A 16,239-nucleotide genomic window follows, 5' to 3' on the forward strand; every position below is an offset into this window, starting at 1 on the left:
TATCATTTCAACTTGATTGCAGTTGGCTAATAAATTTCCTTTGAAGCTCAGTAATATGCTGGGAATTTGTCCAAATTTAGCAGGGTCACTTGGATTTTATTGTAGCAGCACTTTCATTTGATGATAGTTTGTCATTTCTTAAAGAACTTTATAATTCAAATGTAGAAAGACTGAAATAGTAGCTCCTTCATAGGTGTCCATTCTGACTCTCCTCTGCTATATAGTCTTCGCTCTGATTTTCATGTTTTTCAGACCACGTGAGGAATATGTGGGGCAGGGTGCAGTGAGAGATGGGGAAAAACTCTATTAATCCATGCCATATCATTTTATGCAGTATTAAAAAGCAGGGCTTTCACAAGAGTGAGTAAAGAAGCCAGAAGGACAGGAACTCTGGCGTACAGAAGCTATATCCAGCCCAAGGAGTCTCAGCTTTTGGACTTGCCGCCACCACGCTGTGATTTGTCCAATTACCCAGTTAGTGTTCCCATTTTGTCCCCACCAGTGAAAAATCTGGTAACTTCAGGATTGCAGTTAAGGTATCAAACCATATTTACGTCTTCAATAAAGCATCTGTCATGTCTAGCTAGCTTTGGGGATGGATTTTGATGGAACATTGTCTGGACCATAGTTTGCAGTTTGAACATCCATATTGGGATCATTCGTCTCTGAGACAGTAGAGATCTGATTGGCTTTGCCAAGGTTCTTAATGATGCTGAAGTTGTATTTGGCAGTTTCTACAAAGCTGTTCTCCAGTAACCAGCCATCTGACTCACACTCTGGATCACCCAATAGGAGAACATTCTTCATTGCCGTTTGCAGGTAACGGACCCCAATAAGTACAGAGATCTGTAAAAAAGGATAATAGTTAACTATGGAGTGCATATTACAGCCTGAATTCCACTGGTGACAACTGGCTGTGTCCTTTAGACATTAGTGTGATTATTAGTATTGGGTAGAACTGCTGAGATCCAGTAATAGATCTAACAAGTCTCCTGAAAGTGTTAGAGAGAATACCACCATAGAGAGTTTTATTAAACCCCTGTACTTTAGTTAGAATTCTCACTACAGCAAAGGATAGGACAGAATTTCTTTTGAGTACTTCAGCCTGAAGTGCTACCGTTACTTACTGGCACCATTAGGCACGAGGGGTGAAATCCTGGACCAAATGAAGTAAATGCAGTGAGTGGGGCGTGGGCAGTTAGACCTAGTGGTTGCGGCTGAGTCACGCCTAGTGGAAGGCAGGGGAGCAGGGACCTGGAATATAGCAGGAACTGGGAGTGATCAGGAGTCTGGGATAGGAAGACCGGAACCAGGAGCAGGTGGGGAAACAGGAACTGGGATCAGGCAGAAATGCAGGGCTCAGGAGTCAGGTAAGCAGGAGGGGTCCATAGTAGCAGCCAGCCAGGGATTCCTCTAGTTAAGTGGTTCTCAACCTATTTACCATTGTGGGCCTTAGGAGGAAGAGGTGGGGCCTCAGGTGTCTGGTTTCCAGCAATTAAAAAGGTGGTAATCCTAAGATTAGGCTGCAAGCAGATTGCAGGTTGAGAACCACTCCTGACAACTTCCTGTTGTTACTTCCTGGTTTATATAGAGTCCCTCAGCCAGTTGGGGGGCTGGATGTTCCCCCTCTCAGGAGCTTTAGGGGCAGGGCCCTCTATCAGCTAATGCTTCACTGGATCTTTCCGTAGTTACTCTTATGAGCCACTGAGAGGCAGTTGTGGACTGGACCCTACCTGGAGACCCATGGGCCTGGGTTTGAGGCCTGTGATTCCTCTCAGTAAATGGGAATTTTGTCAGTCTCATCCATGGAGACCCAGTTTTATTCAATGAGCTTTCATCATTCAGGATTCAGTCATGTACCTACATTTCAATGCAGGAATTGAAAGGAGATAGCCTACACTGTAGGCTAAAGTCTAATCTTAGGGGAAAAAGCTTCCCACCCCCATAGATCAATGACAACCTGGAGGGTAGTTTTCCTAGTGGATTCCAGAGACTGAATTTTTCAAAGTTTCCAAAGGTACATTGGAATGAGGTGGTGGCTGTTTAAAAGGCAAATGAGTGCTGGTTTGGCAGGAAGAGCAGTACTGATGATTTCTGGCACCTTTAAAATGCATAGTGAACTTTTCAGTGGCAGATCCTTCCCCAGAACATAAATACATATTGCATGAATGTATTTCAGTGAAGATGCAAGAATCTGTCTGATCTGAAAATTGTTTCTGTATAATGTTTTAAAACAAAATGTTTAATGCTTATAGAATAAAGTTACAATCAGAAATATCAAAGTACTGTTAAAGAGGGATGAAAACTGCTTTTTAATCTCTGCCATTGGGCTCCTTTGAATGTGGATCAAAGCTTCAGTCAGTTTTCTCTGCAGCCCACAACAGCATGAATGCATTTTTGCAGATGCAAACAGTTTGTCTACATGGCTATTTTGGTTGCAGATCTGGAGGCTGCAGCTGAACATGTGTTCCATAATGGTATTTTCTAGCTGTATGATAACCCCCAGCAGGGCACTCTGAGATACTGATATTAATCCAAAGTTTGATTCATAGATAAAATTAACAGTTTATTTTAGTCTCCCTCTCTTTCCTCAGATTCCTTCTTAAAATTCACTTTTTCAAGCCATTTTTTCTCTTTTTTTTTTCCCATCTGTAATACTTACACCTTCCTCACCTAATCTGCTATCCAGTGTCTTGTCCTGTTTGTCTCAGATTATAAACTCTTCAGGGCAAGGAATGTCTTAATCTGTTTATACATTTACAGTGCTATATACATGATTTCTTGTAGTTATAAATTTCAGGGAGATTTGCTTATCCTTTTATGGACTTTGAGAAAACTGCCTGTACTCAAGAAAGTGTTTCTGGAATTGTATTGGAGACATTAGCTGACCAAGTCACTGGATGATTGCAGATGTGCCTCTTGCACATTACACTCTAGTCATTCCCATTCCTATTTCCAGAGGTGAGGCAGCCTGGAAGTGTTCATCTCCCAGTTCTGATATAGGAATCTCTCACAAACCACCACCTCAATCCTTACCTCAAACAACCAGACGATGAGCACAGTAAGCCCAATTGACCTCATAATACCAGTGTAGTAATCCAGCAGGGCCTGCCTGCATCCCTTCATCCAGATATTGAGCTCCTCCATCAGAAAATCATAATTATAGTGAGCGGTGTTATTTGTAAGCTGGTATTGGATACAAGGCCGTGGTGAATTTGGATTGCAGCAGCTGAAGGGCACTCCATCCACCAAGAACTTCCCATCAACATTACTTTTCAGACGGCTGCAACAAGATGGAAAGTAAAGGTATTATAGAGCTGGTAGTAGCAGCAATAGATACATTGGCAATTTCTGCTGCTGTTGTTTAGAAGCTACGTCCTAACTGTGGATAGCTGCAGACCTTTCAAAGGTGGAATAGGGAGAATGAGAATACATTTCCCCAATATGCCAGGCTGTTCAATGTGGAAAGGAGAAATTTCTGCTAAAGTGTTTCCTCAAGTGTAGTATCAGTTCTGTGTTAATTATGACCTCTGATGAGGGCCTGTGTCCTGCATTTGCAGGGAGTGGATTCAATGATGATATGGAGAATCTTTCTAGACACCTGCACTGAGAATATTAAAAAAGCAAAAACTATAATTTGGTTTTCTTGGTGCAATTCTAGTGCAGGACAGAGCATTATAATGCTGTGTTTTGCTAGCATCTCTGCTTCTCTAGTGTTTTTTGTAACACAAAAATGTCTACAAAACGTCAGCCAATACAGGAACAAATGTGAGCCACAGTAACCATGAGAGATTGCTTATTGACTGTTGAACATTGTATCCATCTGACATGGCTGGAACAACATGTATTCCCTGACCATTTACTATACATGAATGTCCCCTCTCTTTATTTTGCTAGTGGTCCTGTTAGAAATACTGAATAAGGATTTCTAACAGGACCACTAGCAAAATAAAGAGAGGGGACGTTCATGTATACAGCTATAAAGTTGTTTAACATCCTGTCAAAATTTTATCTCTCAGTGAGCTACCACCAAATCTCAGGGAGGTTACCTGCTTTATCAGCTACAGGAATAAGGTAAGCATGAACTCCTCTGTCTTGTAGAGTCTCTACCTTAATTTTGCTGCTCTGATTCTCTGAGCTATTCTACTCCTGCTAATGGCAGCAGAATGAATCGGAGATAAAAGAACCTCATCAGTCAAGTGCCTGAAAGTGCATAGAGTATAACTAGTGTAAGTGTCAGAACAACAAATTGTTAGGAGAACAGGAAGGTGAACCAAAGAGACACGGAACTGAGGCCAGGAAAGAAACTGTAGTGGAGGGGAAAGGAGAGGGTGGGCAGATCAAATGGGGAAGTAAAAAATTCCTACCTTGGCCTGTAGTTCCCCTTTACTCATGATCCATACTCCCAATGTCCCCCGCCCCAACTCTAAAATGACAGAATAATGGCCCCTGTATGTCAATGACATGACTCCATTAGCTACATGGTGATTGTTAAAACTCACTCATTTTCTGGGGCCCTAAGCATTCTTTTATTCCCAGCCATTTTTTTTTTCATTTCCTTGTTGCTCACTCCAAGTAGCTGTGGTGAGAAGGGTACTCTATTTCTAATATCTGTAACAGAAGGTTCAAAAATCTTATGGGTGTCTCCCCATTGCCATAGTATTTCCCTCAGTGATGGCAAATAGCAAATTCTGACAGTTAATGTTGGAATTTGCTACTGCTGTACCAGTGGCAGAAATGTTATGGGTAAGAAGACTGGGCAACGTGGGGAGATGCTCATTAGAATTTACTACCTTAATTTAGTGTAATCAAATTACAGGGGTTCTTGCAGCAGGCATTTTTATGGTGAACAAAAACAGGTAACCCTGTTTACTTTTACACTCCAAGGATGTGCTTGTAACTAACCAAAGCAATCACATGATCTTGTTGATAGCGCCTTTGTCCCCCTTCTACAACTTCCAGCGTTTGTTACCATTTCTTATCCTAGTGTGGTTTAATGTAGATTGGAAGCTCTACAGAGCAGGGACATTGTTTTATTTATCTAAACAGTGCACCATGTGCATTAATGGTGTCGTATAAGCAAATATTTTCTTGATGAGATGTGACACAGAACAGCATTTTTTCTGCAGGACTGACAGGAATGACAAAGCAATTCATTTTACTTTTATCTCCAAAGGTCAGCTGATATTCTTGGGAGCGCCTATGGAGAGCCGATCTGCTGAGTATAACAGTTATATCACTTTTCAAAGTAGAACCATGCTTTAAAACACCTCTTCAATCAATCTGCCCTCTCTTGTCAATACTTCCCCCACACTCCTTCTCCTACGCAGTTATCCTAAGCCTTATTTTATTTACATGGTAAACGGCTCTGGGCAGGAAAGATGTCTTATCTATGTGTAACACCGTGAGACCCTGGTCATCGGTGGGCAAAATCTAACCTAGAACCTCTGGAGCTTTGTGCATGAACCTCGACTGTATGAGCTAAAAGCCATATGGCTTGTAGTTAAGGCTACAGAGCAGACTCATTAATCTCTCTCTAAGTGGTCTCGGTGCCACTAGATGGGACAGAATACCACACCCAGGAGGTGTGTGCTTTACATATGCTCTCTGAAGACCTTGGTAAACCTCCAGCACTATGTAAATGCTTAGTAGTAATAACTGCAATTTCAATTTCCAAGCTTTATACAAACTGGATCTTTGGTTTCACATCACCTGGGTTCATGCCCACTGAATCTTGAGTTCAAACATAGCCAAAAACTCACTCCAATCCAATTGAAGTGTATTGTTTTCCTTAGCTTCATGTTGAAATGATCAAAAGTTGTGTGTTTTGAGTAGCTTTGACATCAACCCGCCAATCAGTCCAGACTTGCTCAGATCTTGGGCTGAGGTTTTCCTGAGAGGTTTTCAAATCTTTTGACAAGCCTGGCCCACATTCTGACCTTGATATGAAAGCTGAAATGAGGCAGGTTTCAATAACATTTGCACAGCCTTGGCTAACCTTTCTTAGTTCTTTCATCAGAGTCCTGCTCTCTCCCCACCAACCATGCAGGTATCTCACAACACATTTTTCTCTTCCTGCTGCTTGTGTATTAAAGAAAAACTGCAAATAATGTTGATTTGCTTGATACAGTGAAAAGCATAACTTGTTTATTTCTTTGAAGAGTCATATATAAAATAATTAAATATACATAATAAAGCAGGAAGCAGCCAAAGTAACAGTTTGATGACTTGTAAGAAGACAGGAAGACGAGAAAAGCAGATTTTCCCCCCTGCCCAGGGTTCTTATGCAGACTTTCTAGACTTCTGGAAAATGAAATGGGGAGGGGAAAAGATAAAATTTCCTGTGTCTAGCTGCAGCTCTGATCTTTCTGTCTTGATACATGTCTTTAAACTTCATTTCCTGTTGGAATTATCATTAATGTGGTTAGCTCTCAGAGGTTACACAGCTACACAAATCTCCTTAGTGAAGATTTTTTAAAACCTTTTCAAGAATTATCACATACTACTTTGTCAGGTGCTTCTTTAACATTCTGATTGTTACTTTTTATGTTATCTAAGAAAGAATTACTGCGGTCTTCTTTTAAGTGCACCACTTCACTCTTCATGATTTTCATGGGAAACTAGCACCAACACATACAACTTTTCTCCTGAGTTTCCCTCCGTCCCCCATCTTTTTATGTAATGTATATGGCGTGTGCAATGTCATTAACTCTCCAGGGTGGAAGCGCAATGAGCCTTGAACTTAGATTTGTGGAGTCGTGTATGTGAAGGAAGAGCTTTCAATTTTTTTAAAATGCAATTAAAGATGACCAGACAATGTGGTGGCAGCACAATCAATGGTTTTCCTTCACTTCCAGAAAACTCACGAGCAGACTGCTCCAGGTAGCTGACTTGCCACCTGACAGAGGGAGCGAACATTTCAGTGCATTGTGTAATATACCAAAAAGTTTTTTTTAAAAGGCAACTTTTTAATCATCCACATAGTTAACACATTTTGTTGTTAGAATGATCATTCCAGATTTGACTCTACAGCTCTTATTCAAAGACAGACATCCAGGGGACTTAGGGCTTGTTTCTGCTCCCTTTATAAATCCATCAAAACTCTCAGTGAGCAAGATAGTGCCCTTAAGTGCTACCACACTAAGCTTATGTTCATCCTTGTTCTTAGGGTGACCATGTGGCCGAAACAAAGTGCTATTACTGTCATTGTCTACTTGGCTGATACCATCAGATGCATTACGCAGACTCTGCATGTGTTATGTTACATCTCTGTGCTGATCTGATCACAGAAGTACTTCCTTTCCTTGAGATGGACACACCACCAGAATTGATCAATGTGATCTTTGGAAGAACTCTTCTTTCCCTCACTCCCAAAATGTCCTAACCCTAACTACTGGAGTTTGATCTTCAAAGGCAGGTGCAACAACCAGCTTTGCCCTGCTTTCCCCACCCTTCAGTGCTTATCCTCGCATATTGCTTGTCTAATATGCCTCTACCTTTTGCTCAATGCAAATTCTTTTTGACTGGGGTTTTTGGGGGTGGGGGTAAGATTTGTTCCTTCTCTAACTTTCTATCATGACCAATGAATACTTACTTCAAAACCTCTTTGGAGGCCATATTCAGATAACGAACAGATATCCACTGAATTTCAAACCAGTCTCTGAAGCCATTGTTTCCACAGCACTGGAAGCCAATTTGTAATAGGTCTATGGTTTTCTTTAAGAAGCACCGTCCAGGGATGTCTGTGTCCTTGTAGAATTTAATAGCATCTCTCAATCCCAGATAAAGAGACTCCTCCAACTCATTCCTCATGGTGTAGCACATGACAGCACCCACCAGGATGCAGAAGGTGAAGCAGAAGGTGCACACAATGTAAGGGAGCATGACTAGCCTCCATCGGGAGAACTTATTGGTGTCCGAACAGTCATAGCAGATTTTGCCACCAAGGAAGTTGATGATGCAAGCTATGACCCCTACTGAGATGAGCATGTTGGGGACAGAGTTAATCTCCCCTTTTGCCATTACCTCACTGCGTTTCTTGATCTCTATTTTCAGAAAGAGACCCAAACTGAAGAGAATGACACCAGTTGCTACAGAAACCCAGTTGAGGATCCACAGGATCTGAGCCAATTTGTCTCTCTTAGTTTTTGTGAATTTTACTTTTAGGACAGCCATGGTCAGATCAGCGTTGGAAAAAGAAGTGTAGGTTGGGGAAGCTCATAAGCAGATTAATAGCAAGTATCTAGAGTGACGAAGGCATGCTGTAGAACCCTGTGAAGGAAAGGAAGAAAGATTACTGTCTGTCATTTATTGTATATTTATATAATATGTGCAGGGAACTTCCTATACACTCTGAAGCTCCATTGGAGATCTGCCAGGAGCACCCCACCTCCTGCTTGAATTTCCTCCAGGAAGGTGGAATTTAGAAAGATATAATTCTAGGGAGAGATTGGAAACACTTAAAACAAAAATAAAAAAATAAAAAAGCACTCCAACCAAACAAAAAACACAGTATACCAACAAGGGTGGCTTTAAGATTTTCACTATGGGAGAGTGCTCCCTTTATGTAGTGAAAATATTATTTTGTATGCCCAGACCTGGAATACTGTGGTCAGTTCTGGTCACCCTGTCTAAATGAGGATAGAACAGAAACAGAAGGGGTTTAAAGACCAGCAACAAAGATGACTTCAGTGCAGTTACTCAAGGAATGAACTTGCTCTGTTTTGTTAAAATACCATTTACACTGCTGTTTTTCTATGACCAAACTTCTCCAACTTTTTTGAATATCTAAAATACATTTTATTTGTATAGTGTGAAAAGCTGAATGAATTCCTCATGAAAGATAAACTCCCCTCCCCCACAATTTTTTTAGTAACTTGATCTGACATGAAAACTCTATTTCCACCAGCTGAAAAATACCTGTCACCCCAGAAAGAATAAACAAATTCTCACAAACTAAAAATGAAACCAAATCATCTAAGATGCTCTAGTCTTCTATATGTCTGACTGCCTTTTCTCTGCATTTCAAGGTAATTATTTAAACTGAGTGTTTGGAACAGTGCAGTATATTAGTTGTCTACCATGTCTTCTCACAACCACCACGCTATCCTTTCCCTAGACATTTTTTTAAATGAGTCCCCCTCCTTCCTGTCAAAGCCCTAAAAATCCATCCCAATTTTACTTAACACCCGTGCTATCTTCACAGCCCTTGAGAAGGGCTTCCATCTTTCTGGCAAAAGAAGACTGGAAAAGTCTGTCTTCAGAGGCCACCCATATCTTAGTCACAGAAGTTGCTGTTTTGATCAATGTAAGGAACTCACTAGCTACTTGATACCCTATATTTTGCCTGTACCACTTTCTTAGTTTTTGATATATTATTTCCCTTTCTTTATTAACCTTCATTATCTAATTTAAAGAGGACATACATTGAATTATCTTTTGGATGAAACCTAAAATGAAGGTCCTAATCACTTGTCATCAAATATTCTATTATACTTTCTCCAAGAGCAGCGTTTTTATAACCCCAGTGTCATGGCCAGATTTAAACTAAGGTAATTATGTTCCTCCTATCTCACCTGCCCCTGTAGATTCATTTAGATAAAGAATTAATTTCCCTTCCCAGGCTGTTGTATAGTGGTGGTGTTAAAAAGTTGCAGTGCTCCAGGAGCAGGTTGACTGAAGTGGAGCCTGGATCCTCCATGGATTCAGCACCTCGACCCAAATTCTAGGATCTTTGCCTACTTCCCCCCCAGCTCTTTCTTTCTCCTGCCTCCCAGTTCCCTACCTTGTGTAATAATTTTCCTTTTAGTTAGTCCCTTTTCCTCCTCCTCTTTCCTGTCCATCTTGCTGGTTTGCTACTCTTCTGAATGAACTCCTGGTAGTGTGGGAATTGCTTGGAGCTGGACAGGCCCACGGCTGATGGCAGCTTCCTATTCTCTGGCAGGTGTGGGCCCTCTTCCACAGCTGCTGCCACCTGCTGGGGGTTCTTGGAGGAGTTTCCACACTGATTACAACTACTGCTACTACTGCTTCAATCTACTGGAGATCCCTTGGTCTTCTCTGTCATGATGCCTCCAGAGCGTTTGAACTCAGTGCTACAAAGCATCAGTATCTAATCCAGTTTAAGGTCTTCCCCTTCAAAGCCCTCAATTTCTTAGGGCCAGAATGTATCTTCCTCTGCGCCTCTCTCATAATATTATTTTCAACAGCTATAACTAAGCTGTTGGTGCCCAGGGACAAAGGTTGCTGGAGAAGAAGACAACGGTTGTGGCTGTGGAGCTCTGCTGAAGCAGGTTAAAATCAGCTCCTGTTTTACCTCCTTTAGAGCACAAGACTCAACTGTTTGCAATAGGCTTTCCTTTGCTTAGGTGATGACACTGAACTCTCTCTTTTCCTCCCCTCCTGCAAAACAGTCCCCCCTGAGGCCTGGTCTACAAACAGTTTTTGAACTGATTTAACTAGGGGTGAGATTTTTATACTGATATGGTTAAATTGGTGCAACCCCAAATGTGGATGCTGTTATACAAGTAGAAAGATGTTTATCCTAGAATTGATTAATCCCATAGATTTATAGGAATACGATATGCTGGCGCAAAAGCTTTTATGCAGATATAACTGCATCCACGTAAGGGGCTTGTATTGCTTTAACTATACCAGTTTGAAACCAGTACAGTTACAGAAGTAGAAAAAACACATGTAGGAAAGCCCTAAGAAACTGACAACCCACAGAACTAGAATGCCATAGAGTAGAGAATATAGATGTGTCCTGAAGCTTAAGACATGTATTTAGTACCTAGACACCATTGCGATTGATGCATTATAAATACTTATGTACCAGTTAAAAAAACATAATGAAACAAACTAATTGATGATACTCAGTTGACTTCAGTTGCACATGTGAGAAGAGAGCAGTTCTGTTTGCACATCCATGGAGTGGGTTGCTTTGTTTGTATTTGGATGTGGGTGGGTGTCCTTATGATCCTGAATACTAGCGTGATGCCTTAATGTGTGTGAGATCAAATTAATTCCTGGTGCAACTCTATTAAGTTACACTAGGGATGAATTTGGTCCCAGGATTACGCATCTCTGTAATTTTCCTAAAAAGTTAAGGGCTTGATTTTTCAAGGTGCTGAGACCTGCAACTCCCTTTGACTTCAAATGGAGTTGTACCTGCTCAGCATCTCTGAAATTCAGGTCCTAATTTTAATACTCATGAAAGGTGGCAGATTTTCACAGGCCTGGAGATTAAAGCTGTTTGTCCACAAAACAGCTATCCAAGGAGCAGCAGAAGAGCATGCTTCCCTCACACCATTCTCCAACAATGTGCCTCAACACTGTTCTAACGGGATCATCTCTACAGGTGAATGGATAGTTTAGCTTCTGTATAAGCTGAGTACTGGGCCTGTCTGCTGAGCCGGAAGACCGTATCTTTGACTGTTTCACCAATTAAGCTGTTCATGACCTGAACTTAAATAGCTGTATGCAGCTGTTGCAAATGGGTTTATCTCCCAGTGATACTCAGATCTTGCAAACACAACGTCAGAGGGAATCTGTTTTAAAATCTCTTCACTGCTGACCTGCAGTGCACATTCAGGGGCCAGGCTATTTTAATGCATTGCATTAGTTTCTATGAAATGTGAGGAGGCACTTACATCAGCCCACACAGGCGCCTCTTTGCTGGCGGTATGTAGTGTATGTCTGCAGCACTGGATAGACAACTTAAAAAATTTTCTTTAACATCTGAGCAAAATGTGCAATCTAAACTTCAAAATTTGTATTCTACCTTTCCCTTCGCCTTCATCCACTTGAGTTGAGATGCATGGGTCAAGGTGAAATAATTGAACCAAAGTAAGTGTGTGTATTATACTTCACCAGCCATAGATGAACTCTGGCTGAAATTCACTGCGGTGCAGGACTACTACTAGAGGCCCTGTGTAATGGGGTGACTTTAATCTTATGTAGCTACTGACACATCACTTAATTTCCTGTTTTTTCATCCCTTGAAGTTGTTTATAATAATACAATGAAATTTTCATATTAAGGAGTGACTCCACTGAGCAATTCCCCTCCCCCCCAAGTAACTGTCTCCCTATAAACTATCCCCAATGTTTCTATTTGATTTTAGTTGAAGGGTTCAATTCACTGTATATTTCCACTTGCATCTGCCAGTGAAACCCATGCTGCAGACTCCCAGCAACAGAATGTCTGCCTGTCCTGAGGGCTCCAGTGTGAGCTATACTACTCCGGGAAAGAAGGGGAAAGACCCCACGGAAGAGTGCAGTGGGCTGTGTGTGACTGCCCCTCTTCTCCACAAGTGTTGTAAAATCTGTGGGGTTTCACCACAGATCTTGTGGCTATTCCTGGGTGTGTGGAGGCTCTGGCTTCACCTACTCTGGAATTGGGGGACAACCCTCCCATCCATACCTGATGGACTGATCTGCAGGAAACTTCAAACTGAAAGTCAGAGTTTCCTTGACCCTTTGTGGGTATTTCCCATATAGGAACAATTTGTTCCTATGCTAGTCATTTATTAAATTCCTTAGGGGGTTAAACTTTTAAACCAGGTGATGCTTTCCTAGCATTCCTCTCCTCTGTAATAATTTGTGTAAACATATATTTTATTGTTATACCTCCACTAACAGTTCAATTAAGTGGTGTATGCAGGCATCTAGCTCAAAATGGAATACAGCATTAATAGTGCCCCATGGCAGCCTTTTTTAATGCATCACAGTGAAAGACTCATTCTCCAGCATACAAATTTAAGTGCAATTATGGTGTAAAAAATGAATGCAAAAATTATATTGTTTTACAATTCACCATCAGTTCCTATGCGTTTTCAAGTTACATATGCAAATTTTACTACTATAAATCAGCTTTTATTCCTTTTAGCTGTGCAGAGCCCACACAACTGTCTGTCTAGACGATGGAAATACACATCACTGCTGATTCCCTTCCAAAATTATAGATGTGTAGACAAAGATTTATTTTTCTCTCTGTTATGGGAGAGCATTCTGAGTTCTGTTTACTGAAAAAGAGTTCTCTTCCAACAGCTGAAACTCAATAAGCATGGAATCCCCATGATACCATTGTCACACTTCCCCTATTTTGACTAAAACTGCCTTTAAAAATGGGGCCCTCTGCAGTGCATTACACCTTCATTTCAGGATGTCCACTATATACTACTTGTGCTATGTCAAACTACAGTTGCCTGTCACAGGACAGGCACTAATTGTTTAGTTTTAATTTATTTATGGAATGGAAATCAACATAGGAAACTTGCCTCAAAGTTATGTTACAAACTAGCTATGTCTTATCTCACAAGCTTCACTAAAACCTGCCTCTTTAGTCACACGTGTCTTCTTATTTATCGTTACAACTGTTGCAAAGGAAACCACTAACCTGTTTCAGACCATTGAAGACCATCTCAAAACTGGCACCTTCCTGATAAGGGTAACCAGTTATAGGGGGTCACTGGATCATGCATCCTGAGGAAGAGTCAGCCACCAATATCCAAGCATTTAAAATCTCTACACAGCACTTACCAAGGGAGAGGGGGAAAGACTTAAACTCTCCTGCCCATACTAATCCCTGTTGCATTCCTAATCATGGCTAAGAGATTTATTGCAGGGTTCTTATGCCACCAGGTTAAATCCTGCAAAACAGGCCACTTAACCAAACGTAATCTGAGACCTCTGTGACATACTGTACTTACGGCAGCTTCTTTTATCAGCGACCTATAGGCCTGGGGCAGGAAGCAATTAATATTGCCTCTTCACATAGAGTACCCTGATTCATTTACCATCTCATGAACCACTTCTACACACACATTCTCTCTCTCTCTCTCTCTCTCTCTCTCTCGAATATAAATATGCCCCAAAGCTAAAAGGCTAGAGTAATGAAAGTCTCAGCTCTTTCTAGAGTGGAAAGTCAGCTCAGGTCTTCCTCATTTATGTGAATTATAATGTTACTTACCCACAGTTCCACGTGTGGTATTTTGTTGCTTTAGTTGGAATTTGTCTGAGTATATAAAAATTGTTACTGTAACTGTAAACATGAAGGGCATAGGAATTGTACAGGACATACCCTGAGGTGAATGGGTCACGCTGACTGTACAAGTAATGGATTCTGGTTTGGGAATTGTATTCAGATTCAAGAGAAATATGATAAAGGGTTTTGTCCCAGAGACAGGGAGCAGCATACTAGATAGCAGGGACCCTGTCTAAGGATCCTGTTTTGTTCTGGGTTCTCCACGTGGATCTTTTGAACCCTGCATGGAGTGATTCAGTGAGATTGTACCAGATGCAACCATGGTGAGCTTTCAGCGCTGGTGGCAAAGAACTAACTTCACAGCAAGGCTTGACCAGATTGGTGGAGGTGACGCAGAGCTGACTTTACAGTGAAGCCTGACTGGACTAGAGGCAGTGAGAGCACCAGATCAGAGGTCACAGAAGTAGACCATAGCTGCATGCCAGAGTGGGACCTGCAGACTTCTCTGGGCTGGAATGAACCAGTAGAGAAGACAGATTCCTATGACTCCTCCTTGACTACCACCAAGTCTATTTTGACCCGTGGGTGGAGATTACTATTGTGGTAAAGAGTTCTGGAGTAACACAAGCCAGACAATTAATACTTGAAACTCTGGGGTTGATCACATATACTCCTGATATGCTGACTGCATTTCCCTCCTATTCTTATATGTAAGTATATATACGTGATTGTTTTTATTTTATTTTATTTTATTTTTTCCCCAAACAAGAGGTATTTATAGTTCCATATCCCTGAGGGCTTCAGTTGTGAATGGGGAAGAACCACCTAGAAAGGTGACCAGGGAGTTTACCCAGAGGCAGAAATGGGAGTTCAGCTGTGGGTTGGGACTTGAAGCCATTGTTTTATTTATTTTAGAAAAGGATCCCTGGGCAGTTAAACCTGGCCTTTGTTTCTCCCATTGACACCTGGCAAAAGGGTTACACAGATAATTTCCATATAAAACGTTTCTCTCACTTAAAGATAAGCTTGTTCAAGTGTGTTTCTGCACAGGGCTAACATTAACAGCCAGGAACCATAAGTTAACACAAAAGTTACATCCAACACTATACAAATCTCCCAGCATTCACCTACTGCTATCATGGCATTCATCACACCAATGCACTAAGACCATCTGTAAAATATTCAATTCAAAAGTTTTCTCACCCTCAGTGCATTCATCAAAGAACTGCAATGCACAACATGGAAACTGAAGCACAGAAAGGTTGAGGACAAAAATGTTAAATTATCCACTAATTTTGGGTGCTTGCCCCCTCGACCCCATCTTTTAAAGGTGCTGCAAATCTGCAGCTCCTATTTATTTTGATTTGCGTTGCAGGTGCTCAGCACCTCTGATAAATGAAGATGGCTTGATTAAGTGCATAAGTATGGAATTAGGTGCCTAACTTCAGGCACCTAGGCTTGAAAATTTTGTCCTTTGACTTTATAGCACCATGTGCATCTACATTATGTCCGTTTGTATTAGTAATATAGAATCATAGAATATCAGGGTTGGAAGGGACCTCAGGAGGTCATCTAGTCCAACCCCCTGCTCGAAGCAGGACCAATCCCCAATTAAATCATCCCAGCCAGGGCTTTGCCAAGCCTGACCTTAAAAACTTCTAAGGAAGGAGATTCTACCACCTCCCTAGGTAACACATTCCAGTGTTTCACCACCCTCTTAGTGAAAAAGTTTTTCCTAATATCCAACCTAAACCTCCCCGACTGCAACTTGAGACCATTACTCCTTGTCCTGTCATCTTCTACCACTGAGAATAGTCTAGATCCATCCTCTTTGGATCCACCTTTCAGGTAGTTAAAAGCAGCTATCAAATCTCCCCTCATTCTTCTCTTCCGTAGACTAAACAATCCCAGTTCCCTCAGCCTCTCCTCATAAGTCATGTGTTTCAGACCCCTAATCATTTTTGTTGCCCTTCGCTGGACTCTCTCCAATTTTTCCAGATCCTTCTTGTAGTGTGGGGCCCAAAACTGGACACAGTACTCCAGATGAGGCCTCACCAATGTCGAATAGAGGGGAACGATCACGTCCCTCGATCTGCTGGCTATGCCCCTACTTATACATCCCAAAATGCCATTGGCCTTCTTGGCAACAAGGGCACACTGTTGACTCATATACAGCTTCTCGTCCACTGTCACCCCTAGGTCCTTTTCTACAGAACTGCTGCCTAGCCATTTGGTCCCTAGTCTGTAGCGGTG

General features: G+C 41.5%; 1 protein-coding gene across 1 annotated transcript; it reads right to left on the bottom strand.

The window, feature by feature from the left end:
• Positions 1–299: 299 nt before the first annotated feature.
• On the bottom strand, positions 300–8,175 carry LOC144266757 (photoreceptor outer segment membrane glycoprotein 2). The gene is made up of 3 exons (XM_077820257.1): positions 7,595–8,175; positions 3,037–3,283; positions 300–846 (listed from the first exon to the last, which is right to left on the bottom strand). The coding sequence occupies exons 1-3, from the start codon at positions 8,173–8,175 to the stop codon at positions 580–582; spliced, it is 1,095 nt and encodes a 364-aa protein (XP_077676383.1). The 3' UTR covers positions 300–579.
• Between the last annotated feature and the right edge of the window lie 8,064 nt (positions 8,176–16,239).

Source organism: Eretmochelys imbricata, chromosome 6 (assembly GCF_965152235.1).
Source record: "Eretmochelys imbricata isolate rEreImb1 chromosome 6, rEreImb1.hap1, whole genome shotgun sequence".
Taxonomy (NCBI): domain Eukaryota; kingdom Metazoa; phylum Chordata; order Testudines; family Cheloniidae; genus Eretmochelys; species Eretmochelys imbricata.